The sequence below is a fragment of the Haliaeetus albicilla genome, chromosome 16, assembly GCF_947461875.1.
Source record: "Haliaeetus albicilla chromosome 16, bHalAlb1.1, whole genome shotgun sequence".
Lineage (NCBI taxonomy): Eukaryota > Metazoa > Chordata > Aves > Accipitriformes > Accipitridae > Haliaeetus > Haliaeetus albicilla.
This window is the reverse complement of record NC_091498.1, coordinates 8,298,581-8,325,838: the sequence shown is the minus strand read 5'-3', so window position 1 is coordinate 8,325,838 and position 27,258 is coordinate 8,298,581. Positions and strand designations below refer to the sequence as shown.

General features: G+C 41.6%; 1 protein-coding gene and 1 non-coding gene across 3 annotated transcripts; both read right to left on the bottom strand.

Annotated features, from left to right (window-relative positions):
* On the bottom strand, positions 1 to 26,430 carry PPP1R8 (protein phosphatase 1 regulatory subunit 8). Of its 2 annotated transcripts, XM_069803427.1 has the most exons (7): positions 26,278 to 26,430; positions 12,007 to 12,067; positions 4,510 to 4,663; positions 3,646 to 3,866; positions 2,812 to 2,956; positions 1,563 to 1,627; positions 1 to 560 (listed from the first exon to the last, which is right to left on the bottom strand). In XM_069803427.1, the coding sequence occupies exons 1-7, from the start codon at positions 26,337 to 26,339 to the stop codon at positions 207 to 209; spliced, it is 1,062 nt and encodes a 353-aa protein (XP_069659528.1). In that variant the 5' UTR covers positions 26,340 to 26,430; the 3' UTR covers positions 1 to 206. The 2 variants fall into 2 exon arrangements, with proteins under 2 accessions (XP_069659528.1, XP_069659529.1); XM_069803428.1 differs by lacking the exons at positions 12,007 to 12,067; positions 26,278 to 26,430 and adding an exon at positions 5,669 to 5,761.
* Positions 8,047 to 8,212, bottom strand: LOC138689500 (small Cajal body-specific RNA 1). The gene has a single exon (XR_011328323.1). It is a non-coding gene; the product is annotated as a small Cajal body-specific RNA 1 (non-coding RNA).
* Positions 26,431 to 27,258: the final 828 nt, after the last annotated feature.

Sequence of the window (27,258 nt, the reverse complement as noted above, 5' to 3'; positions counted from 1 at the left end):
TTTTGGTTCAAAAGGAGATGGGAGCTGTATTTCTTTTTTTTTTAACAGACATATAAAAACATTTGAAGACAGATCTTTAAAGGATATTTCACTTCTCCAATCTTGGTAAAACATCTGGTTAGGACATTGAAATTTTAAAAAGACGATACTGCACATAAACAGTTTCTGGAGTTCGTAACTCCCACCCTCCCTCAACAAAACCCAACTCAGATCAGTAGGGAAGGGGTTGGCTTCTTGCCCGGCCATGCCTCCTTTGCATATTTCTTCTTCTTGGGTTCATTCACAGCTTCAGGATTAAAGACAGCAGGGTTTGGAGCTGGGTTCATGTTAACTGTTGAGGGCACAACAGGAGTCAAGTCCACATCTGGGGCAAGATTGGGGTAGGGCATTGGCAGACCACCAATGAGTGCTGTCCCATGGACACCATGCGATTGGGAACCTGCCTCATTGTGAGTTGGAGGTAAACCACCATATAATCCTCCACTGTAGGGAAAGTTTTGCATACGTCGTGATGCAGAATCATCTGTGGTCAACGAGCCTTGATTCTCCAACCGTTTTTTCTGTAGGCAGAAGTATTTAAAGAATTATTCAAAATACACGGAACAAGCAAGCTATTTAAACTGGATGCCAATGCCATCTTCCCCCAAAAGGCACCTAGAGCAGCCACACATAAAGTGGTTACAGACCATGTCTCAGTCTTTGTCCCAGAAGATTTCTTCTGGGTTTCCTTGAAAACCACTTAATAATAAACTCTTAAAGGTGCATAGTGCAGGAAAGGGTGACAGAAGTTGAAGCTCAGGTTTAACTTAGATCACGCTGAGCACCTCTTACCTCCTGAACATGCTTTCCAGTCTTGAGCTTGGCCTGAACGCAAGACCGAGTAGGTCTTTAGTCAGTAACACAGACCCTTCCTTCCCCCCACTGTAAGAAACTGCAACTTCTAGATCACTTGGGTGATTTTGTCTTGCTCCTGATCATTTGAATCTTCTCCTGCAGTCTGGGGTTTATGTAGAATTATCCTTTTCCACATACATTATTTAGTGTATACCAGCAACAAGTGAAATTGCTATTACACTGTTGCTTAGCTACCCTGAAGTTTTGCAAATCTTCCCTACTCCTAGCATATTCAAATTAAATACAGCACCAGCAACACACTGATCTTGAAGCAAAGTGTAAACCCTGCTAGTTCTAGCAGATAACCTTATGAAATCTTTAGCACTTACAGTATTTAAACAAGCAACCTCTCATTTTTACTTTCTATTTTCCACACTTCCCACAATTTTAATTGATGCCTAGAACTACCATACTGAATTTCTGGACTGTTTCTTTTTGGGAGGAAAAAAGTTGCCATTGATCCCACGTGTTATTAAAGAAAAGAGCTAAAGCTGAATTTGAAGGGAAATGGTCTAATCTGCTAAAAAGACAATTGTGAAACATGAACATGACTTTTGCTTAACAATAAAACACTTTCCACCATAGAACATTATGTTTCTAAGGTGTAATTCATAAAGTGAGTTCATCAATGTGATGTATTCATTAGAAAGTTGGGAGTTACTCTGTACCTTAACAGGGACTACTGCCGTCTGTACCATGTTCCTGAAACGCCCAACAGAAGGGTCCACATCCTCTGTAAAGGCAAGAACAGTGAAGCCTTCAGTAAGAATACAGGAAAAAAATAGAACATCTGTCAGGTAAAGGAACCTATACGAAGAATTGGTACATGGACCTCGTCTTCTCAAAGCCAGCACTCTAGTACCTCTCAGTAAGTACAAGCATGCCCAAACAAAGCGAGGAGCTGAGAGGACACCTAGTGGCTCTGTCTCAAGGTGGGCTCATCAGATACTCTGGTAAGAAAGGCTTCCACTCAAATGGAGAGCAGGGAAGGGGAACAGATGGATGGGCAGTTTGCACTGATTAGACAGACTGGAGTTCTGGGCCAAGAGCTGCTGCTGACAAGGCACTGCATGTGCTCAAAGGCACAACAGCTAGCCCCAGAAGTCCTTGAGGGACCTTGAAAGAGGAGTCAGAAGAATTCAAGTAGAGTCTCTGAAAGTCTGAAAAAACTGCCTTTTTTGTAATGTGAATGACTGCTTTTTACATTAGGATGTTCTGAGCACTAAACTGCATAACCTTATAACCAAAATGGTTATTCGGGGTGGTACACACTGCCAAATGAAACTAGCTCCAGACTGCATTTTAAAATGCATGCTCATTAATAAGCTACTCTTTTATTAATAAGAGTATTAGCCATATAAAATATCATTAATAGGAATGCCATTACTATAAAACAGCTAAGGGAGAAAAATGACTAATTAGGAATTGGATACACCTTCAGAGGCATCATTTTTAATGAGGATGACTTGTTTCAGATATGTAGACAAGTAGCAGAAAACCTCTGAGCTCGAGACAGATATCCATTAGGCAAGAGGTAAGGAAAGCATTAAGGGACATATGAAAAACCAAACAGTTCAGTTCCCATTCAGAATCTCAAATTGACAAAAAAATTTAAAACACTTTCCTCCTTTTGACCCATGAGATTTTTCCAACATCTGATAGAATTTTGAACAATGAGGCTGAGTGAGATATCCCTGTCCTGCACAAATCATGCAGTTATTTTACAGGTAGAAGAGATGAAACAGAGGTCAAAGACTTAAGTGAGACACATGGCAGCTTCTCTGAAATAGCAGATCCCAAATGCTGACTGCCAAACTTCTGTTCTCCTTATCTATATGCAGCCATGAGGAATCCCTATGAGAATACTGGAAAGAGGGTCTTAAGGGCGTCAACTAAAGATTAAAGCAAACTGCTTACCTGGATTGATGATTTCATCATCATCACTGAATGTCACTCTGGAGTTCTTCCGTTTTCTCTTTGGTCTCTGAATATCCAAGTTCCCTTCCTCAATGGTTAGCGTGGAAATTCTTTTATTGTGGGCTGTATTAAACTCTGTCAGGTTCTAAGGACAAATTTGGAGATGAAATAGTTTAAGCAACTAGTGTATGAAGTCTGATTTAATCATGTGATTGTGCGTATCACAAGACCACAGCACACTGTTTAGCTTCAACTTTAGACCCCTAGGAAGAAAGAGTGCTCCAGTGCTGCAACAGGTTGCCCAGAGAGGTTGTGGAGTCTCTGCCTGCAGATATATTCAGACCTTGACTGAGCACAATTCTGGGCAACCTGCTCTAGCTAACCCTGCTTGAGCAGGGGGGCTGGACTAGGTGATCCCAAGAGGTCCCTTCCAACCTCAACAGTCCTGTGAATGCCACATACACTGCTTTCTCCTTCTTCACTAGCTAACTGTAGGAAACAGGGCAGCAGTCACTGTTATCTGGCAATGGGGAACAGTGTAGAAAATCACCCCTGACCTTGGGTAATGTTAGCTGGAGAACACATATTCCCTGGCAAGCCTTTGTGAGAAGACCATTGGAATAGCAGGATTATTAGGTCACTGATTCTGGGAAGCAGCATGATCACAGGCTTCTCATGGCAGAACAAGATGGTTTGTGCATATCTGCCAGCAGAAGACACCTTGGGCTATCTTCAAGGCCAAGAAATTAAGAACCTGAACCTAAGGAAATGACTGGGGAATGCTATCCGTTTAGCTGGAAATGCCATCTAAGTACAATGTGTCATCGTACTCACATCAAGTTCTGTCTCCTCCTCTGGCAGGCCTAGCAAGCCCTTGAGCTCTTCATCTTCACCGCCCATTTTCTCATCTCCTTTAACTGCTGATGGCAGTGTCTGAGGCTTCTCTCGCAGAGTATATGCCCGTGTAGAAGCGCCAAATGAAACTGTGGAGTCAATGGGTATCTGTTGGGGTTTGTGAGGTTCCAAACGGATATGACCCAAGAATGTGCCATGTGCTGAGAACATCAAAATGCAAAATAGCCTGTTAATCATCAGCTTGGGCTCACAGTATTTGAGTTCAACTCTTGAGAAGTTCAGAAACTGTACATGGTTGCTCTGAGACACAAGTCACTGAGGCACTGCTGAAAACATTAGCTATGTACATTTTACCTACCATCTCACGAACTATGATAACACACATTAGAAGTCCTCAAAAAGTCATGGAAATAAATGACAAACACCATTTACTTTCTGGATTCTCGTAGGTCCCAATGTAGCATGTCTGGAATCATTCCCTCAGTGGAAAAAAACAGTATGTCAGGTTTTATATCTTGGGAAACCACCCTCAGAAGAGAAAGCTTCATTAAAATTGCGAAGCGAAGGCCAAGTCACTTTCCTCCTCTCCCTTAGCCTCTTAAGAGTCTAGAAATGTTGTTTTAAACACCAAGCTAAGCAGATGTAAGCTGACTGGAGCAAATCGTCCTTTGCTGTTAACCCTTGCCAATCTTTCACTAGGATGCTAATTCAGATTATAGTAAACTATCCACACAGTGCAAACACCACCACCACCACCACCAAAAAAAAGGAGTGTCTCAGATTCAGAAATGTTTAAGCATTGAAATATCATAATTCTATCTGATTAAATGTCACAGTACTTACTGCTGTTTAGATCTATGAGGAAAACCCTCTTGAGGTGTTTGTGATAGACCAAGGCAGCATGGACCCGAGAGCAAGACTGGTGGTCAATGGTAAAATCGCACAGATCAGGATTTCTCCCAAAGAGATAGTATTTCTTCTCATCAATGATGAGTTTCTGAGGTAGAATATCAAACAGAGAAGCACATTAGACTCCTATAATCTTTTGGATCTTCCTGAAAAAATTCAAGAACACGAATAAACAGCAAATTCAAAACAAAGCATCAACAGCTAATCAGTATTTCAGTTTGTCTGACACTGTTAAATACAGAAGCTCAAACCTTCTCTTCGTAAAATCAGAATAGCTGAATATGGAAAAGTCCCAGTTATTCCCTTCTTTAACAGCCAACATAAAACAGCCTGGGATGGATAATAACTCTTCAAAGCTTGAGACTGTCTCATACAAGAGATTCTCTCTCACATCTGCTCCCAATGATTTTTACACATTCCTCAACGCAGATGACCTTTGGCCGTGTCTAAACCAGGAATCTATGCTAAATGATCTCCAGTCTGATACAGAACATCAAAATTATATTTCTGTATAGAAATGGACATACAGGAGATTTCAGACCTTTATAACAAAGATGTAAAACTATGCTGAATATGTCCTGTGATATGAATCTATATTAGTCTATTCAAGTAAGCCATTAATTTTAGGCATTTCTTCTTAATTCATCCTAGTTCTAATCTCTTCTTCAAAAAAGATCTTACATACTGTAATATCGGTTACATAAACTATCTCTGAAAAGCAAAGGAACATGTTGACACAATTCTACAGTGTACACAGACTATTTCTATTAACAGACAATGTTGAAAGGAACTCCTTGTGCCTAAATGCTGAAGTACCTAAGCAGTGCAAGCCTTCTTTCTTACTGTATTCCAGGATCTTAATCCAACCTGTGTTTTTTTGCTTTCAGCTGCACAAGTCAAAGGCAAGCAATGCATTACAGATTCATTAACAGATGGCTTCTCTTGCTTTTTGAAACGTTTACCAAAGCCCACACCATGTTTCAATAGCATGATCAAGGGAATGCTGATGATACATTTTCCATCAGAAAAAAAAGACTTTAGTTCAGGAAAGCATTGCTTTCATGAGATGGTGGGAGCTCAGTTAACATTTTACCTGCTAGAGCATGAGGATTTCTCCCCTCTCCCTCCTTCCATTCCCAGCTATACAATCCTCTCCTCAATTGCACTGCCACACATCTCAAAGTTTTCAGCTTGCAAAGCACTTTATTGCTGCATTAGTCTTCTACTGTTTTAGTGGACTGAATCAGTTTGCCTTCAGTCAGATGCGTATCCCAGCTGGCTCTAGTGAAGCAGTGGATTATATGCACTAGGACTGTGTGATGAGGAAGGACCTCCCTTTCTGGCAGCAGCATTCATGTCAATCAGCTGTTTGCTCCTCAGTTTTGCCACCTGTATAAACTACATGCTCAGCTAGAAAGAGCCAATGTATCAGTTACAGGTTACAGGTAGTTGGTTTGGGGGTTTTTTTTGAGCTATCAGAAAGACTGACACAATGAGCACCTACACAGTTACTTATTCTGTGGCACTACCAAGTCATATAAAAAATAAGGAGGCAGCTTGGATAAGACATAGTATTTATATTCCTCTGCCTTACCTGCAAGCATGAAAATGACATGGACCTCATTTTCTACTGCATGTCACCTTGCAATGTTACATCTATTTACCTGCCCACGAATTATGAACTTCAGGACTTTTAGCACTGCTGCATTCAGATGTCACTTCCCCACTGATTTTTTTTCATTTCCCCTCCAGATGTGTTCTAAATTTTCTAGGTTGGATTTCTCATTGTTCTGCTGAACATCTGTCAGCCCCATGCTGGAAGTTCTCATAATCTGGTATTCAGTAATAAGTATTTGATTTATTTCTGCATGTTTATTCTCTCTTTTAGGTCACTAGAAGAATTAATTGAACAACTCCATACTAGTATACATCATGACGACTTTACAATTAATTGTTCCCTTAGATAATAGTCTGCTAATGTCTTATTCCCAGCTAACTCAAAGCATACATTTTAAGCACGATTTCATGAGGGTAAATGCTTTGTGAAATCTACTGACTTATGTATTTTGGCCTGCTTTCTTAAAATAACAAGACTTAGGTGATCTATCAGCTCCTGACACCCACTGCGAAACCAAGTAACTTCTCAACCAACCGGCCAATTTCAACCAGCACTACAAGATACTAAATTTCAAGAAGTTCTGTGAAAACAAACAGCTAGATAGAATGACGACTTCATCAGTACCCTCAGTGATACATAGGCTGGCAGAAAAATCCACAAGAGTGCGAATACTTAAACTAAAAAAAAAAAAAAAAAATCTTCTTTGTGAGTCCATGTCTCATTTGATAAGACAGGAATCACAGCTTAATTAGCAATTCACCTTCAAGTACATTATCTGGTGACAAGTGAGGTACAAATGCAAAAATGCAAGTGATTTTCCTGCAGTTGGGACATTTAAAACATGTGGGTGTCTCCTCTGAATCTATTTGTGTCTGGCAGGGAACAGCATACCTCAAAGCCTCAGTATAATTCAGATAAAAAACCCAAGAAATCAATATACTGAAACAGTCTACCGGATTCTGCTTTCACCTGGCTCCTTTATTATCCCTTTCTGTCTCTTTACAAATGCTGGTTTTCACAAGACCCTCCTCTTAGAATTACCAGAAAGTATAAACCACTGATAAAGAGCTTAAAGTAGTACATGGTTTCCTCAGTCCTTTCTGGTTGAATATTATTTCGCTTTTTTTTTATTCCACTTGTATATAGATCAGTGAATCTCCTCCCTGTACATCCTTCATGCTAGTGTATTTTTGTTACGCTTTTCTCTGCAAGCCTTAATCAACAGCTATCATTCCATTAGTCTCACTGATGTTTTTCCCTTAAGATTACCATTGTTTCATCCAGCTATTGATCTGTGAATACCACAGTATTTGTTACATCTTTTGAGAAACGCTGGTTAGGTTTTCTGGGGTTCAACTTCATAGCAATGGATTTACGTCCAATGTTATGCAATACTTTACCCATTCAGTTCAGCACTCTGAGTCTTCCCAAATTCAATACCTTTGTACTAATGAATTCTATGATTCCACTTTGTAAGATGAGCACTAACTTCTCCTTTTATTCTTATGTATTTGAAAAAAAATAATCCTGTGTAAACACAACTCTGATACAAACAAGTGGATCTGAAGCTGACATTACTCCACATTTCAGTGCTCAGCTCTGCAAGAAGTTCTCACAATTTCAAGTACCATAAAAATTGGTCAAACAATTTCTCATTCTTGTCCACAGCTGAAACCAAAAGTGTCCTGTAAGTTTTCATTTGCACCTGTTACACACAAAACAATACCATTCTCACTTGATAGCATTTCAAGAGATTTTGCAAAGACACAAATTCATAAACTGGAAATATTGCAACAAATCATCAAGAGAAAATAATTTTATTGCCTTTACTTCAAGATAATGTTTCCAAAATTTTCTGTGCCTCTGAGTTATAACCCAGTGTCATCCTTTATACACTGAGCTTAAACACTTCAGGGCTTGTTTTAATGTTGCACTTTTCAGACCTAGCAATCACAAGGTGTACCTCAGACCCCTGTACAAGACCTGGGATACAGATGGCTCGGTTAGTATCAAGTGCTCAGTAATCCACAAGTTTTAAGAATGTTCTTTCTTGGCTACTGCTGTCTACCATAAAAGACAAAACTGAAGAACTATTTGCCACATGTACCTAACAGTGAAACAGATGGATCATATTCAAATGCTGTTAATTTGTCGCACAGTTCCCATACATACACACAATACATTGTTTCACATAACCACCACAGTCTAGAGGACTTAAATCGTCACCTATGTATTATACAGAGTGCAAGGCCACAAGCAGGCACGCATGCTACATGGAACAGTCTGCTAAAACTTGCCCACCAAGCCAGCTCTTCCAATTCTTACTTCAGCAGACCGAAGTACAACAGCAAGGCCGACCCTCTGTGCTACACACATAGGTGCCTGCGCCTGGTCACTGCTTGCCACAGCTTCAGCACACATATTACACACTGAATGGCAGGCAAGCTGTACCTCACTGATCTCAGTAACATTGATAGTCAACATCAGATATTCAGGAGGTAAAACACAAACTCTGCAGTCATTCTGTAACCTTTGTGTGACCACATCCTCTACTGAACCTTGGAGTAGTTGAATAGCAGACTAGCAATGCCTGTTAACAGTACTCTGCACGGCAGCAAAAAGAACCTCTTTTAGGTTGTCAAGAGAGTTGATTGTAGGAAGAGGGAATCAGGATGTTTATACCACCCACTTTCCCAATACAGACAGAGACCCCAGGCTTACAAAGACAACTTGGGACCTCCTGTAGGCCCAAAAGCTTTGGGCAGCACAGCCTCAGAGTCTAACACCACCAGGATGATTTTCCTGACTGTCAATTTATCTACACCAAATTTGCTCATCCATTGCAAAAACCAGTGGTGCATCCTCAGCTTCCATATGGCATTTTGCTGCTTTTTTTTCAGTCCTGACCAGGACTCCCATGACAGTCATTTGCCTAGCACCTGAGGATTAATTGAGCAGAGAGCTCCATATAAACTCTTTCACCCTAAAGCTCGCTCTCCAGACTCAAAAATCCAAAAGAACCATGACAAGAAAAAACTCATCTTGGAGAATAAGCCTCCCAGGTGGGAAGGCTGCATTATGCTTGGCCACCTGCCACATACCAAAAACCCAGTCACTGCCATTTGGCTTTGCTCACTGAATCTCATTATGTGGCCTGAAAGAAATACTGGAACACCCACTGCCAAGTACAATCCTTACCCCAGACGCTACTGCTAGAGTGGCAATGAGAAGGCTGAGTTAAGAAACAGTCTTACTACAGCTCTCTGACCTCTGAAAATGATTCTGAACATGTAATAGTACCAAAAGAAGCAGAATACATGGTCCATGGTTTGAAGACAAACACAACGCAAAGGATCTGAAAGCTCTAGTGCCTAGAAAGAGCCAGTGAAGGATAGCTCCAACATAGTCCAAGTAGCAGGTATGAACCAACTCAGTCATGTCTTGTATGAACTAATGAGCCACTCTGAAGATGCAGTAAATGTGTGTTAGTATCTAATTCCTTTCAAATTAAGGCTGAACAAAGATCTCTTAAGTCAAGACTAGCTCTGCCAATTTTCTGTGCCTTTAAATCCAGGATAAGAGCGCACTCTCAAAACACTCTGTAAACCCAACACTAATGGACTATAAAGGAAAGCCTCATTTTACTCGTTTCTGGCCTGGGAAAATACAAGTTGATTTGTGAGATACCTGTTTGTAACATCTCTATCTGCTTTCCTATGCAAAGCATATTCTGGTAGCTTAACCAAATTCTAAACAGTAAAACTCTCCTGCTAGACACCCAGAAAGAACACTTAATACTGTCTGATGCTCCTGTGATAGCATACGGTCATGGTTTAAGCTCAGCTGGCAAAAAAGCACCATGAAGCTGCTCGCTCACTCCTGGTGGGATGAGGAGGAGAAAATACAAAGAAATGCTCGTGTGTTGAGACAAGGACAGGGAGGGATCACTCACCACTTACAGTTACAGGCAAAAACCACACTCAACTTGGGGAAAAAACACAATCAATTTAATTTACTACCAATCAAATCAAAACAAGGATAATGAGAAGTAAACCCAAATCTTAGAACACCGTCCCCCATGTGTCCCTCCTTTCCAGGCTCAACTCCACTCCCAATTTTCTCCACCTCATCCCCCTCAGCAGCACAGGGGGACAAGGAATGGGGGTTGTCGCTGTTCATCACACCTTGTCTCTGCCACTCTTTCCTTCTCAGGGGGAGGACTCCTCGCTTGCCCCCTGCCCCAGTGTGGGGTCCCCCCACAGGAGACAGTTCTCCATGAACTTCTCCGGCATGGGTCCTTTCCGCGGGCCGATCTTCAGTCACAGACTGCTCCAGCGCGGGCTTTACCATGGAGTCCTGGCCATCTTGGGGGGCATCCCCCTGCTCTGGCATGGGCTCCTCCACAGGCTGCAGGTGGGCATCTGCTCTCCCACTCCCCTCCATGGGCTGGGGGGGGACAGCCTGCCGTCTCCCCAGGGGCTGCAGGGGCATCCCCTCCTTCCCTGCTCCTCCTCCCCTCCTTCCTCACTGACCTTGGGATCTACACAGGGGTTTCTCTCACATTCCCATCTTCCTCCCTCTGCTGCATGTTTCCCTTCTTAAATATGTTATCCCAGAGGCGCTACTGCTGTTGCTGATGGGCTCAGCCTTGGCCAGCGGTGAGTCCGACTTGGAGCGAGGGAAGCTTCTAGCAGCTTCTCACAGGAGTCACCCTTGCAGCCCCTTCCCTGCTACCAAAACCCCACCACACAAACCCAAAACACATACATCAAAAACCAGCCAAGATTTTAAGCTACCTAAAACTTTCTTGATCTAACACAGAGTTCTTAACTTTCCAAGTTTCTGTTCAGAAAAGTTGGCTCAACTTTGCAAACTTTTGCTGCCCACAAACATTTCTCTGTTTCAGTTGATTGCAAGTTAGGAGTTTCTCCACAGCTAAAATACATTCACTGGCTTGGGTCCCCTCTGTCAAACATGTTAGAGAGCCTTTATTTACTACTTTTAGTGCGATATAAGACAAAAAATGAAATAGCAAATGAAGTGATGTGTATCAGACAAATTCCTTTGTTGTAATAAAAATAACTTATTGTATCTGTGCTAATCACAGCACTGTTCACAGATTTAGAACATGGGATGAAAAATCATACTGTAGGACAGGGCAACAATCCTATAAAATACAGGATGCTTAGTTAACCTTACTCTAACACAAAATAAAAAATAAACTGACCAGACAAGTATCTTGAACAAGCAGTACAAAGTGGAGAGTTTTTTTTACTCTTACTCTTTTGTATTTGAGATTTCTTTCCCCATGTTACTAGAGTTTCTGCTCCTGAAGTTCCTAAGACAACGTGCCTTCTGGCTGCAGTCTGATACCTCATATGTAAGTACCTTGTAGGAAACAAAATGTCAACTTTGATCCAAAATTAAGTTTGGAAGAAATAAGGCTCTGCAAAGTATTGAGCTTCCCTTACAAACATTTTATTTCTTCTCCCTTTTACTAGGACAGGTTTAATGTTCAGGAATCAAAGTGCCCTTGTTTGCTAGCTGAGCACTGCAGTTTTGTATCCCTTCAAATAGCGCATCTAATCAGAAGATAACTGATGAAAGCACTGCATAGCACGAGACAGCCTTAGAATACAAGCAAGGGAAAATTCACTTCATTCTCAAGTTTCAGAGTAAACCAAACTGGTTTGAAAATTATAAATATGAGAGAGAAAGGAAATACTTATAAGTGTGGCAAATGCTGGGAAATGTTCTAATGCTGGTGCCTATGTATATGATACACCAAATACATAGAAAACCGATTTTCATACCTCAATGAGTTTGTCTCCTTTGACTACATCCAGATGTAAGCCAGGTGGTGGTTTCCCTGCCCTGGAAAATAACAAAAGGAAAATATAGTATCAAAACATTCAATAAAAAGTTTATTAGTGTTAGAGATAATGCTCTATTAGAGCTACAGACCAAACCTACACAAAGGTAAGCAGAATTATTTTGGGGAAAATATGAAAATACTGTAATTTTCTTTTCCTCCCTGCAGATTCCTTCTGACAACAGATAAAACAGGACTTTTTACAATAAGAATTAAGCTAACAGGACACGAAGCATTTCAAGCTTTACTTCTCCAGGTGAAAAATAGCTAATTTACAAAATGAACAGAGCAGCTCCTAAGAGAACATGATACAATGCCAGAAAGAGGCTAACAACTGGAGAAGGGGATACGCTGGGACTGTTTGCTTAAGGGCCTGCTGAAGGGCTCTGTTTTCTCACGTTACCTTCAAAACAGTAGTTTTCTACCTTTAGCTGCTGAGAGGAATGGAAACTTCTACCATCCTTCCCCTCTAGGACTGGTAATTGCAAAAAACCTGAAAGGGGCTCCACACACACCTGTAGTATTATAAAAAAATTGACCAATAGCCAGTGTTCCTCCACACTCACCCTATAATCAAACTTTCCTATCAACACAGGTGACATGGAAGACACTACAGTATTAGATGGCAGAGGGACCCCTACCCTACTACAGGACAATCCTTCACCAAATTCTCAAACAAACAGCAGCTCAGCTCCCCCAGCCCTATAGCTCTATCCCTGCTCACCTCCTGTGAAGCAGATTCACCACACAGACAGCGTTATTCCCACTTGGGTAAAGGGAGCACAGAGGCACATGGGACTCAGTAATGCGCAGCAAAACAATCCTAATATGTGGGAGAACCCATGAGGATTAGCAGCATCAAAAACATATTTGGTATTTACAATGCTCACAATCAGGACACCACTGTGGTATCAATACGGTGCCCTTCACTACACAGGATCTTTGGCTGTTGACAGCAAATGATCTTTTCTGCTCAGATATCTAAAAATTTGCATCTCTAGTACTTCTTCGCTGACAATAGCACTGCTGCTTGTCTCTATGGCTGGGCCAACTTTCTAGGCAATAACAGTGACCCAGTTGTCAGCTACACTGCTGCCCTTCTGAAGAGCAACCACAGAGATCACATTCCTATTTACTGCTTTGCTCACTGCACAGAGCAAGCCAAAGGAACAGTGACAATGGGTAGTGACATTCTCAGCATGGCTGGAGAAGAAAGAAAGGTCACTTGTAATTGAAGTTATTTGAGGGGTTTAAATAGAGATGTTCAGGTTTCTGGGATGTGCCCTACAACTTGAAGGTTTCTTCTGTGTCCTCAGGTCAGCTGGTTACTATACATGTGCTCTCCTAGATAACTACATTCAAGAACACAGTCCTCTATTATTTCTACTTCATTTCTTTCTAAAGTATTGCACAAGTATTTTCCATTCACGCTCCAAATGCATTATACTAGCCTGCTCAGATCTCTCTGGCCCTTCTTGAATACACCAGTAGGGACATTCACAAGTTTTCTTACCAAGCCCTTCTCTAAGACTGTGGATAAGATGGATATGGCTGATATTGATTCTTATTCTTTTGGATGAACAAACAGCAGCAGCAAAAGCAGAGGATGCAAAGCTCTAGGGCAATCTGCTAAAATGGTGACTGCTTCCTAGAAATGGGATTACACTGGTGTGAGGGAAAGACCAGCAAGTAAAAATGCTTCCAATGAAGATACACAATCCATCTGGTGAGTTCTACAAGGACTGTCTCTTCCAGTCACTCCAGTACAGCTAGGGGACCGCCTCCTCTTAAGTATTGCTCTAGGATCATACAGCCAGGCTACACCTAAGTATTGCTGTCTCTTCACATGCTCCCCTTGGATCTCAGGGGTCATTTTTCATTAAAAAACAGGTTTCATTCATGGATTCATGTCCACTTCTTGGTGTTGCCTCTTTCTGCCCCTGAGCACTGACAAACTGTTTTTAATCCATTGCACTGAAATTGCCAAGTTCTAGTTACTCTGCAACACAAGTTTTTGATTATTTTCACAAAGCCTGCCTTACTTTGATCAAACAAAAGCTGCTTCCCTCACCTTTTTTTTTTTATTCTAAATAGGTAAACCTTTCAACAAATTAACTCTACAAGCAAGTCTACTCACTTACTCAGTCTGGCCTCTGCTTTTCCTTTCAGTGATCTCTTCCTGCATACTCAATGGTCAGCCTGTCCTAAAATAATTTTAGCAACATCCTCAATGTACCTGTTAGGTCACGGGAAAGCTCCCAAGTGCTCTAGAACAACCACTTTCCTCTTCTGTAAACTGAATCCTGACTGTCTGATGGTCATCTTTTGACATATACAATCTCTGATTTTTCATTAACCCCTCTACTTTTAGTTTCACCCTTGCTGTTATTTTTACTCTGCTTTTACCTTCAACTTTATTTTGAACACAGAAAAAAAGCCCAGCAGCAGCACAAGATAGTGCCTTCAGCTATAAATTAAGGTGTTTGGAAAATTTATCTATTCTCTGGCTTCTTTTGGACTGAGAATCCTTTGTGGACAGTATGTCCCCTATCCACCTATGCCTGCAAAATACTGAACACAGCTAAGGCTGTAAATACTGATTATGATACCATCAAAACAAACTCTCAGAAATAATTTCTGGTAGAAAAACTCTTTGGAACAGATTAAATCAACGTCACAGCTTATGCTGCTGAAGTTAGATTCTTGAAAAGCCTTTCAATGAAAAAAGTAGAAAGATTTTCCAGTTTTATATCCAAAACTAAGTAGTTCCAGAGTCACCAAAGATCTGAAGTAATGGCTGTATTTGGAAGTATCAACAACCCCTCACATGCTCTGCCCATCAGACCCCTCACGTCATGCATCAAGGAAGCAAAACATTAAAAGGAAATCTCTTGCAAAAATCTACTAGAAGAAAGTTTGTTAGAAAGCTGGTACCATGCTATTAGAGGAGAGCAGTTTTTCTGCCTCTTATTTCCAAGATTAAAAAAAAAAAATCCTCTCCTACTAACTAATGTGCTAAAATATCCACTAAACTAATTTTCCTACATGGTTCTGAAGGATGGAGAATTACCTGAGGTCAACAGAGTCTCTTCTCCATAGAGCACATACGGACAGCCAGGCCAGGCTTAGCACTGCTCCAAGACAAATGAGCTCACATCAGAACTTGGCTCCAGCACAAGTGCTTGTGTTTGAAAAAGAGAAACAAGAAGCTGTTCTGTACCTTCCAGACTGTGTATCACAGTCCCCACTGCCTGAGTGTCTTCTGCTCTCTACAGGTCAGCATTCTGCAAGTGACCTTAAAATAAGACCTGCAAGTGGATTAGTTGTTAATGATCACTAGTTCAGTAAGTTTAACTGAGAAAAGGTATGCTTAGACTGCCCAATGAACCGTTAAAGGCTTACATGTGAGAAAAGAAGCCTTCCAGAGAATTAACAAGGCTGATTAGCAAGGAGAATGTGACCATAACAGTATCACTAAATGAATTCTCTGGATCAGAGAAGAGGTGAGAGGACATCCCACACTAGAGTTTTTCTTCACTAAAAATGAGTCCAAGGAAGTCAAAGTGTCAGAAAACGAAAGTTTATGAGAACTGATAAAAAGAAGTAACAAACTGCAAAACCCAGATGGCATTTAGCCAAGCATTCTAAGAGATATCAAATACCAGTTTTCTATGCTTAACCGTTTATCAATCTGTTGCTTAAACTACCCTCACTGTCAGAGAAACAAAGGTATCAACTGATGACACTAATTTTAAAGCATATTTCAGGAATGATGTGGAAATTACATACAGTAAAGGCAAGTTCTGACTGGGAAACTGGTAGAATAGAATATTTCAGTTGGAAGGGATCTACAACAATCATCTAGTCCAACTGCCTGACCAATTCAAACACTGACATGCTTGGGGCATTGACCACCTCTCTAGGAAGCCTGTTCAAGTGTTTGACCACCCTCTTGGTAAAGAAATGTTTCCTAACGTCCACTCTAAACCTCCCCTGGTGCAGCTTTGAACCATTCCCAAGCATCCTGTCACGGGATCCCAGGGAGAAGAGATCAGCGCTGCCCTCTCCACATCACCTCCTCAGGAAGCTGTAGAGAGCAGAGCTGTAGAAACCCTATTACTGAGCAGAACTAGCAGACAGATAGGAATTGAGTAACAGCCAGACTAGAATAGTCATCTAATCCGCACTTCAATACTCAACAGTATTTAACCTTTGGAAACGTGACGATATGTGGGGATGACAGTTCTTCCAGTGCCAGGGAAACATTTTTCTTGGGTTAAAGGATAAACCTTACTTTGAATTACACATAATCTGCTCCTTTCAGCCTTTGTAAGGCTCCAAAGACAACAATGACCATGCTGAAAGAGCATCTTGTTTGACAGAATACAATCAAGCACTGAAATAGTTTCTATTCTACTTAAGATGAGCAAATGTCCTGGGAAAGGAGTGAACGCGGTATCTGGATAAAACTGATGTTTATTAGCCAAATCAGTTGACTTCTTGCAAGAGAAAGTGGGCATATTCACAGATGATGAGAAATGAGTAGGGAATTGAGACTGGCACTCTACCCCAGAACTGTTGTTTGCTACCTGTACAATGGATGGGGAGTTACAAAATGAGCTGTTTTCATACTCAAAGTATTTCTAATGGGATGTTGGGTTTTTGAGTTCTGTGGTTTTTTGTGTGGGTTTTGGTTTTGGTGTTTTTTCACTGCAAGGTGAACTTTCCTTAAAACGATACTCTTCAAAACTTGCATACAAGATGCATACTACTTACACAGTGGTCCAAAAATACTGTATTTATGTTCCTTTAGACCATTTCTCTTGTAAAATGAGAGCACTATTTAACCAAGAGAGCAGTGCTGCTTCTGTATGACTTCAAGAACTCTACTTATCTTTCACATTCCTGTGAAATTGTACCAGGCAGATCAAACTGACAAACCCAGAGTAAGGAACCTTTTGCAAAATAAAAACTACCTCCAGTAACCAGTATCAGGTGCCTCACACAGGAATACTCTCCCAGTTTCCAAGTTACCAACTCAAGGACTTCCTGAGCCATAGTTACCATCTGTTTAAACAGCTCTCTCTAAATTGCTCTAAGAACCCATGCAAACTTAATGCATTCGGCAGAATCTTATACAAACAATTTCACAGATCACCTACATGTAGCTGAAGCACCCTCTCCACTATCTGGCCACAAATCTGCTTGCTATTAATTTCATTTCGCAAACTCTAGGTCTTCTCCTCAAAAGGACAGCAAACACTTGCCTCCTACAGACTTTCTGTTCACTATTCAAGAGAGCAAACATATCTCTCAGTTGTTCCTTTTCCAGACTGAAGAGGAGTCTAGGCTAACTATCTGTAGTACAGCTTCCTATACCTTTGATTGAGATAATACTTAAAATTAATACTTGAGAGAAAGAATTCACATGAGTTTTGAGGAGGCAAGTAGTATCACACAAGCTACCAGAATTACTGGAGACAACCAAGAAAATGTAAACAAGGCTATCAGTACAGTAGACTGGCATTTTAAAAAAAGCTTTTGACAAAATTATCAAATGGTCTTATGGAAATTAAGGTGTGACAGGGAAAAGAACCACTAATCCATGAGGCAATGTAAATGATTACGAGTCAGGAAAGCGCAGGGTTCTGCAAGGACTCTGATGTTTATATGCGGTCTAGAAAAAAGGAGCCAATGAAAAAATGAGAAAAATCACTTATGACAACAGTTATGCAGAAAACTCAAATCAGACTCAAATGCTGCAAATGAATCTCATGATAATGAACTACTGCTTGAGTAAACATCCTGGGCGGGGGGCAGAAATTGGCACTCCTGAGTGCTAGTACATGCTAGAGAAAGACCGCCTCAACCACGCAAACACAACCAGGGGCTCCAGGCTCCTTATTGCGCTCAGGAAAGATCTAGAGTCATCACAATTATGTTCAGAAAGAAGCAGAGGAACACTCATCAACAGTTGACAAAGCAAAGACATCATAAGGAAGAAACTATAAAAATGTTTTCACATCTTGAATGATGTATTAGCTCTGGTTGTCTTGTTGAGAAGGGCACAAGAATGATAACCAGTATGGATGGCTTCATGCAAGGGGGGAAAAAAAAAAAAAAAAAAGGAAAAAAAAAAAGGAGTACACCACTTCAGAAGCTTGGGAAAAAACCAGGCAAGTATCCATTTCCTTTGTCCTCTTAATGAATGGTACAAGACTAGTGTATTCATTATTTCCTGAAACACAAGAAGCAAGGTGCACTGGATCTGAAAACAAGGAGAGTACCTTTTCCAACACTTGCATAATTTGTGGAAAGAACTGTCACTCAGTGTTGTGTAATTAAACTGTAAGTTAACAAAGAAAAATGAAAAAATTTGTGGAGATAAGGTCTGGCGTTAGTTGTTAAATATGACCACCCAGACAGAGTCTTCAGCTCACAAAATCCCTTGGCTTCTGACGGCCAAAAGTCCAGAGTGCATACAAGAAGACAGAATACTTAAGGCTTACGTGTAAGTTATTGGTCACTACCACAATATGATAGCAAACCATCTGGGCTGTTGTTTTCAATTAGTATGGCTATTTTTTTGCTCTTTTTTGTAGAAGGAAATCAGAATAAAGAAAAATCCTCCTCTTACCAAGATATTGGTTGAATGCAAAGTTGTTGCTGATTTTGTGCATCAGTGATGGAAATGAGTCATATGCCTTTCTCAAAGCACAGCATACACACCACAGAAATTGAGACCAAGCTAGCACTGGGATTTGTTTAGGTGACTTATTTCGATAATACAAGAAGGTATTATGACAAAGTTAAGGCCTAAATCTTTTGGGTAAATATTTTAGCTCATGCAGAATGGTTTCTTCCCATTCGGAAGAGGACTGGATAAAGAGCTGACCAAAAATTCTGATCCAATCTTGTTATGTCTGGAGGAAATATGATGGTTAGGGCATTTAGGGCATTTGAACTTAAAAAAAAAAAAAAAGGCAGGTTGATGGGAGGCATTTATGATTTCCTCTACTCTTAGAAGCATTAAAATAATTCTCGCCAAGCTTCTAGTTGTAACAAATGGTTAAAAAAGCTTGTGGTTCAAACTTGAACCTTTCTTGAACACAAAAAAATTGCACTGTGTTTTAGGAGTATTTTATGGAAGATTTCTGATGAGAAATGTGGCTGCTTCAACTGAACAAAGCATTCCATTGGTATTAAAGCATTTGCCCAACTTCACCTTGGCACTATGTACATTTTCTTGTTACAACGCAGTTCCTCACAGCACTAGATTTTACTGGTTCACTCTGGTTCCCTTGGTTACTTACTCAGGAACAAAGTCTCCATGGAATACAGTGAAATTTGGAAATTGTATATGAAATGTAATTCCTGGGAGCTGGGCCATAAATATTCTATTAGAAAGAACTACAGGTTTTATGGCATCAAAAAATTGAATTCAAATGCTACTGAATTAAATAGAAAAATGAATATCAAGTAGTGAGCAACAATGCAATGATTATTTGATAAGATTATTCCTACATTTTCAGAGTGAGAACAGGTATGTTGGAAGTATAATTTACCTGTAGAAATCAGAGGAAGAAGAGACAGGACCATAACCTTTATGCCTACCAGGAAGCTGTTCCAAAGCCTTGTTATTCTGACAGTTTGATTTCCATCCTAAATTTTTTGTTCTTTCCCTTCAGCTATTAAAAAAAAAAAAATCCCCAATACTATCCCTCTTTAAAAATACTTTAGCCAGTGAAAACCAGTGTTGTTTTTATTTTAATAGACAACTAAAGCTCTATTCTGTCTCAAAGTAAGATCGCTGCTTCCCTGCCAATGGATTTTCCCACTGCATCTATTTCAGTTTGACTAGAGCTTTATTAAGTACAGGTAACAGACTATGCATTTGTGTCAGTGCCTTCTACAACAGCACAGACACTTCCCTACCTTACAAAGAGATAGGTATTACTACACTTCAGTATTAGTATTTTTACTTATTTTTGAAGAGTTATATGTTACTACTGATTGATGGTTATTCTGTGATTAGCCTATGTACTTGTATATATGTCCTTTTGTTTCTGAATATGAACTTGTGTCCTTTTACTTCTGAATAGTAAGTTTCTGGCTTTAAGAAGTAGTTCTTGTTCTTAGTCCTTATCTTCCATCTTACACTTCTGCATTTTATCTTGTATCTGTTCTGGTCTTCAAATTATAGCAAAAGGACTGGATAATACTGTGGCCTCTATGTCAACCATGCTTGTGTCACTAATAAGTATTGTGGTCACTTTTGTCAAGGTAATTAATAAAAAAAAACCAAAAACCAAAAAAGCCAAAACAACAAAGCTACACTAAAAGGGTCAGCCCACAGACTCTATTCAACTGCTATTGCCTCCTCAAAATCAATTCCTTATACACTCACAGTTCTTGTATAAGCCTCTCTGATGCCTCCTAAAATGATCATTTCCTGTGTGATCTGGAAGAAAGTCTTGAAGAAAGCTGGTTCATCTGACAAAGTCAGTCTTGGGCAGACATAATACATCTGCTTCTCGGCCTTGAATAATTAGGTCCTTCAAAATACAGTCTAGCAGGCGGACACAGTAAAGTTCAGGTTTTCCCACAGTAGCCACATGTATGGATTTGTTGGCCTTATAGAAGACACCAACTTCTTAAAATGAACAATGAAATATTTAAGAGGGATGTCATGGAACAAAAAGAAGTTCCAGCGTAAGTTTTTAAAATATTAAACCACCTACAAGCAAAAAGCCTTTCTTCTGTATTAGAAAAATGTGTTTCTTCAGTTTCTTCACCTTGTGTTCTACAGGCCACTCCAATGCTCTGTGCATTATGCCAGGATGATTCTGTAAGGAATTTATATATATATATATATATATTTCTGCCACTGATAGCAAACCCTCTACTGCAGAAGTATAGAGTAATGGGAAAAATCAGGGACAGACAGCCAAGAAGAGGAAGAAAACCCCAAGCTCCTGGAAGGAACATACTGAATAACAAAAGTAAAACATTTCAGAAAAAGAGGACAAAGCCATTAATGCTTTGGGATGTGATGCTAGCCATTAGTACTGAATAACAGAGCTGAAGTTTTACCAATTAGCTGACAGTATCTCCTCGACAAGGCTAAGATTCAATGTTGACATGCCAGCTGGGACACAACAGCTACATCCAGTTGAAACTCAGCAGCCTAACTGAAGTACGTCCTACCCAGTCTAAAGAGACATTTTGAGTTGTAGCTATTAAGGACATAGACAGGACAACTTTAATTCTACTGTGTTAGTTTAAAATCAGGTCAATTATTTAGGTTTCTAAATGTGGACTCAGAAGCCTAAATTTAGCCACTTCCTACAAATTTTGGCCCATGTAACTACTGTACACACCTTCATGCCCAACTTCAAGGACAAGGTGCAACTTCCAGAAATCAAGAGCTCATCTTCTCCAGAAATTTGTGTGCAGTCATTGCCACAAACAGCTTGTTGGTGGCTCATAGAAACTGAAGAGAAACAATTGTTGCCTTTAAAACATACTACTTCAAATTTATGTACATTCCAGAACAAGCCTGACATCCCAACTAATGACATGTCAAGACAGAGAGTAAAGAAAGATTCACAATCCAAAATGCAGGTTAAACGAGGACAAAAGGAGTGACAGGTAGTATCCATTAAACATCTGATGGTCACCTCAAAACTACACACCAGATCATTTGCACCTCACGTAAATTACTTTTACTCACTAAAACCACCTCAGAAGGTATGGAAAGTCTTAATAAAGCTAGGATATGTAATTGTTACCTAAAGACATTTTCTAATCTCATGGTATGGCTAAATTTTAATCCATACGACGTAGTGGTAACATCTTTATTCCAACTTTAAATGCATAGCCCATGTCTTTGCTAACACATATGGAGGAATTACAGTACATGCATTAACAAGTACCAGCAAAAGCAAGCACTACTAAGACAGCATTCATTATTTTTCATCTGTCTTGAGCTAGTTTTAACTCTTGGAAACACAAGAAAAGAAAGAATAAATATTTTATGAACTATGAAGAAATAACCTGTAAGAGCATAAGAACTAAATCAAGGCCAGAACTTAAAACCGATTAAAACTTTGAATTTCAGTAGAGAGGTCTTTTCTGGAAACTGGATACTGAAACACTATCCATGTTAGGAGAGAACAGATAAAATGATGGAGGCAAACCTCAAAAGCATGGGCAACAATTTAAAGACAAGGGAAAAAAACCTATTTCTGTTGATTATATTTAAGACCTATTTCTCACATGATCTGTGTTTGCAGTCCCCAAGGCAGTTCTACTTAGAATCATAGAATCATTTAGGTTGGAAAAGACCTTTAAGATCATTGAGTCCAACCATCAACCATGCCCACTAAACCATGTCCTGAAGTGCCTTGTCTATGTGCTTTTTGCATACCTCCAGGGATGGTGACTCAACCACTTCCCTGGGCAGCCTGTTCCAATACCTGACAACGCTTTCAGTAAAGAAATTTTTCCTAATATCCAGTCTAAACCTCCCCTGCTGCAACTTGAGGCCATTTCCTCTCATTCCATCTCTAGCCACCTGACAGAAGAGACCAGACCCACCTCACTACAACCTCCTTTCAGGTAGTTGTAGAGAGCGATAAGGTCTTCCCTCAGCCTCCTCTTCTCCAGGCTAAACAACCCCAGTTCCCTCAGCTGCTCCTCATAAGACTTGTGCTCTAGACCCTTCACCAGCTTCGTTGCCCATCTTTGGACAGGCTCCAGCACCTCAATGTCTTTCCTGTAGTGAGGCGCCCAAAACTGAACACAGTACTCAAGGTGTGGCCTCACCAGTGCCAAATACAAGGGAACAATCACCTCCCTGCTCCTGCTGGCCACACTATTTCTGATACAGGCCAGGATGCCATTGGTCTTCTTGGCCACCTGGGCACACTGCTGGCTCATATTCAGCCGGCTGCTGACCAACACCCCAGGTCCTTTTCTGCTGGGCAGCTTTCCAGCCACTCTTCCGCAAGCCTGTAGCGCTGCATGGGGTTGTTGCAACCCAAGTGCAGGACCTGGCACCGAGCCTTGTTGAACCTCATACAATTGGCCTCGGCCCATTGATCCAGCCTGTCCAGTTCCCTCTGCAGAGCCTTCCTACCCTCCAGCAGATCAACCCTCCCTCCCAACTTGGTGTCATCTGCAAACTTACTGAGGGTGCACTCAATTCCCTCATCCAGATCATTGATAAAGATATTAAACAGAACCAGCCCCAATACTGAGCCTTGGGGAACACCACTTGTGACTGGCCACCAACCGGATTTAACTCCATTCACCACAACCCTTTGGGCTTGTCTGTCCAGCCAGTTTTTTACCCAGCAAAGAGTACACTTGTCTAAGCCATGAGCCGCCAGCTTCTCAAGGAGTATGCCATGAGAGACAGTGTCAAAGGCCCTTCTGAAGTCCAGGTAGACTTAGAGACAGAAAAATAAATAGATAAGTAAAGACTGTGATTTTGATTTTAATATAGGTTGATGAGATTGAAGATAATTCACTACAGAAGAAGCTGCTGCTGACCATGAAGACTCTCTGCAACTCCATGTTTTTTGGCCACCCAAAGCTCTCCCTACAAAGATCTACATTGCTACCTATACAGAAGACTTTTCAGTGCTTGTGTAAGACATCAAGGATCCTGCAGGATACGTTTACACTGAGACTTTCTGGTAGTCAGAGCTTCAGATAACAATACTATTGGTCCAAGCCTGCTACTGCAAACCATTTTCACTCTGGAGAATCCTACCTGTGAAAGACCCATCACTTATTCGATATCATAACTGTGTGCTCTTTGGTTTGCTCTGAAAGAAATAAATACTTTAACACTGTGAGCTAGAATCTGTAATTCAGTAGATGCCAGTGGAAGTCATGTAAAGTTTTACCATGAAATATATTCTACTTTTTTTGCAGACTAGAAAAATAAACCAGAAGTAAATAAATCCACCTGGTAGAAGAGCTCCTCCCTCCTACTGGATGAGGCAGTGGAATGCCACCAGCCATAACTACCTAATACTTCCTATTTTCAGTTGCTTATTCAGCAGAATAGGCTATCTGTATTGGCTTCCTGCTACAGTTGTTTTTTGGTGGTTGGTTTTTTTTTTTTTGTTGTTGTTTTGGTTTTTGTTTGTTGGTTGGTTTTTTTTTTACACTTATGAAACAACAGCTTACCTGTTTCAAAAGGAGTGTTTAAGAAAAATGTTAAGTTTTTCCACACTAAAATGAATCTTTCAGTAATATTAATTGCCACATCTACACATAACAATTTGACTAAGATCAAACTTATCAGGCACACCTTTCACTATACCAGTATAAACAAACAGCTTGCCCAAATTCAGTCTCTAAAATATTACAATGTGCATATGTACAATAGAGGTACAAAGGAAAATAAAGACCTTCCTTAAAATGCATAAGGATAGAGTCCATATACAAGCCTTGTTTTACCCGAGAAGGATTTTAGATCATTAGAGTAAAAGGACATTCAGGTTGCAAAAAGCAAATTATCAAAACTCTTTAGAAATGTCAGAATGAAACAGGCCCTGGCAACTGAACATGACCCCCTTCCTCGTGGGTGTGAAACCCTGGCTTGGATCATCTCCCTGACGCCCCTTCCACCTCATTTCTCTATCATTCAGCACAACAGATTGTGCTTCAAAACCAAGTCAGGTCAGCACAGAGAAGAAAGCTCTCTGTCTGTAAGACCCTGACCTGTTTGTAGCAGAAGCCAGAAACTATGTAGCTGAAGAGGCCCTCACAGTTATAGCTGTTACAGTCCTCTCCTCCAGATGGTATTTATTTAGGAATTCTTCTGCAATAGCATGCAAGTTACTGGAACTAAGTATTTCACAAGTTATACTTCTCCAGCTGTTCAATCTATAGCTTTCAAAGGTAGAAGTCATTCAAATTTACTACTGAATATAACACTAGTTGTGAACACTGTTGAATAAAAGCACTAAAAAAAAATTAAAGATATGATATTTCAAATTTCATGTTGAACATCCAGAAAGTACTAACACCGAATAATTTTTTGCTTTATCTACTCTATCACAGCATCATTTTATGGAGCACCACCTTGCCTCATACAGAGGTTTGTTATTGCATAGGTTCAGCACAAATAAAATACTAAAATACATGAGCAATTCTTTTCCATGAGAGGGTTAAATGTTTTTACTAACTAAAGCAGGCACTTATAAAACAGGTCAAAATTAAAAAGCGTATTCACTAAGCATCCATTCACTGAGCACTATCATCAAAGCACTGAAAGGTAGGGGACCTGTAGTAAAAACCAGATGACTATGCAATTAAAGACTGCAATCATGCATGCACATGCATTGCTAGCTCATACCAATATACAAGTGCTTGACTCTTCAGCTGTAACACTGTGTCATTTTCTAAGTGATTTAAAATATAACTGCACACATCCCCTCACTAATCAATGTTCTGGCACCCAGAGACCAGGGTACAGCAAAGATCTATGTAGCAATGTATCAAAAAAATCACAGCAAATGAAACAGGGCCCCATGTAACCTAATCTAAGGCCCTGCTTTCAACACAAGGTTGGACCAGATGATTTCCAGAGACTCCTTCCAACGCAGACTTTTCTACGATTCTAAACCCAACCATATTCATGGTCCTGATACTGCTTCTCCAACACATCACTTTGCCCTGACTTCTTAAGATAAGAAAAAAATGCAGGCTAGTTTCAAGCTGATAGATTTCTCATAACGAATAAGAAACTTGAGCAGAAGATTTAATCTGTACTGCACCACGTATTCTGTTTAAGCTGTTGGGAAGAGACACAGCATCTCCGGGAAGCATTCTAAGCTCCAGCCGGCGCCGCACTTCGCCGCGAAGCCGAGGAGCCCGCAGGCCGTCGCTGCCGATGGATGCGCCCGCAGGGCTGCACTCCCGAGCCTGGACCCCCGGCGGGCCCAGCGCCGCCGCAGCAGCCAGCCACCCCCTCCGCGGGGTCAGGGAGCGCAGGCCCGGCCAGGCGGCCCTCAGCCCCACGGCCCTTCCCGCCTCACGCTCCCCCGGCCCGGCCCCGCGGCCCGGCGCCACTCCCCCGGCCCGGCCCGGCGGGCACCCGCGCTCCGCCGCAGACCCGCTGGAGGCCCGCAGCACCCCCAGAAGCGAGCGGCCCGGCGGAGCGACCGCGGCCCCGGCCCGCCCGTCCGCTCACCAGCTAGGGCACTCGAAGAGCGAGAGGCCGCCGCCACCGGCGGCGTTCGCGTTCGCCGCCATCTTGCATCTGCCCCATTCAGGCGGGCCGAGGGCAGGATGGGAAGCTGGAGGACCGGCGCGGGAGGCGATCCCAGCGTGCCCCGCGCAGCGCTGGCGGGGCGGGGCTCCGCCGCCCGGGGCTGGGCACAGCGGCCCGGTGGCGGCTCGGAGGCAGGTCCCGGCCCTCGGGGAGCCGCGCCGGCTCCCGTCGCTGCCTCTCGGTGCCTGCCGGCCCCGTCCACCGACGCGCCTTCTCGGTCGCAGCTGGCGGCCGCCCCCCTCGCCGCTGCGGGAGGAGGAAGGGGGTGACGGGGGCGGGGGGCCGGGGAGAAGTCGAACACCAGGGGAATAGCCCGGATCGAGCCCTCGTGTAGCAGGTTTTCAAAACCCTCTTTTAGCACGTGTTTCAGCGCCTCAACTTTCCACTGAACAGCAGACAGAAAAGCAGTCAGATGGCGGGTAACAGAGGTCCTGCGCTTTGTTACACGTACAGGTACCCGAGCTCCTGTGAGGGAAAAACCACATTTTGCCAGAATCATCCCAGTGAGCCACAGCTCCCCTAAGAGCTGTTGCTCTGAGGCCCTCGCACCCCTGAGCAGGGCAGGGATAGCTACCACGACAAGCTTATCCCTTCGCTGGCTCTCATGGCGAGCGCCAGACTTCCCAGAATAAATTTCCAGCAACTCTCAGAGCAGTAAAAAACACATCTGAGAGCCAGGAATGCTTAGTGCCAGAGTGCTGCAGCAACAGCAATTAGAGTTTCTGATGGTGATTTTTCATACTAAGGAACATTAGTCAAGACTGCCGTTAAAAATAGTTGCTGCAGCAGTTCCACTGCTAAGTTCAATGATGTAAAGAAAGAGGAGAAAGGAGTCAAGAAATTACAGCAGTCCTGAGATCAGCAACCTGGACTGGTGTCCTCAATTCCAGTTTCCAGAGC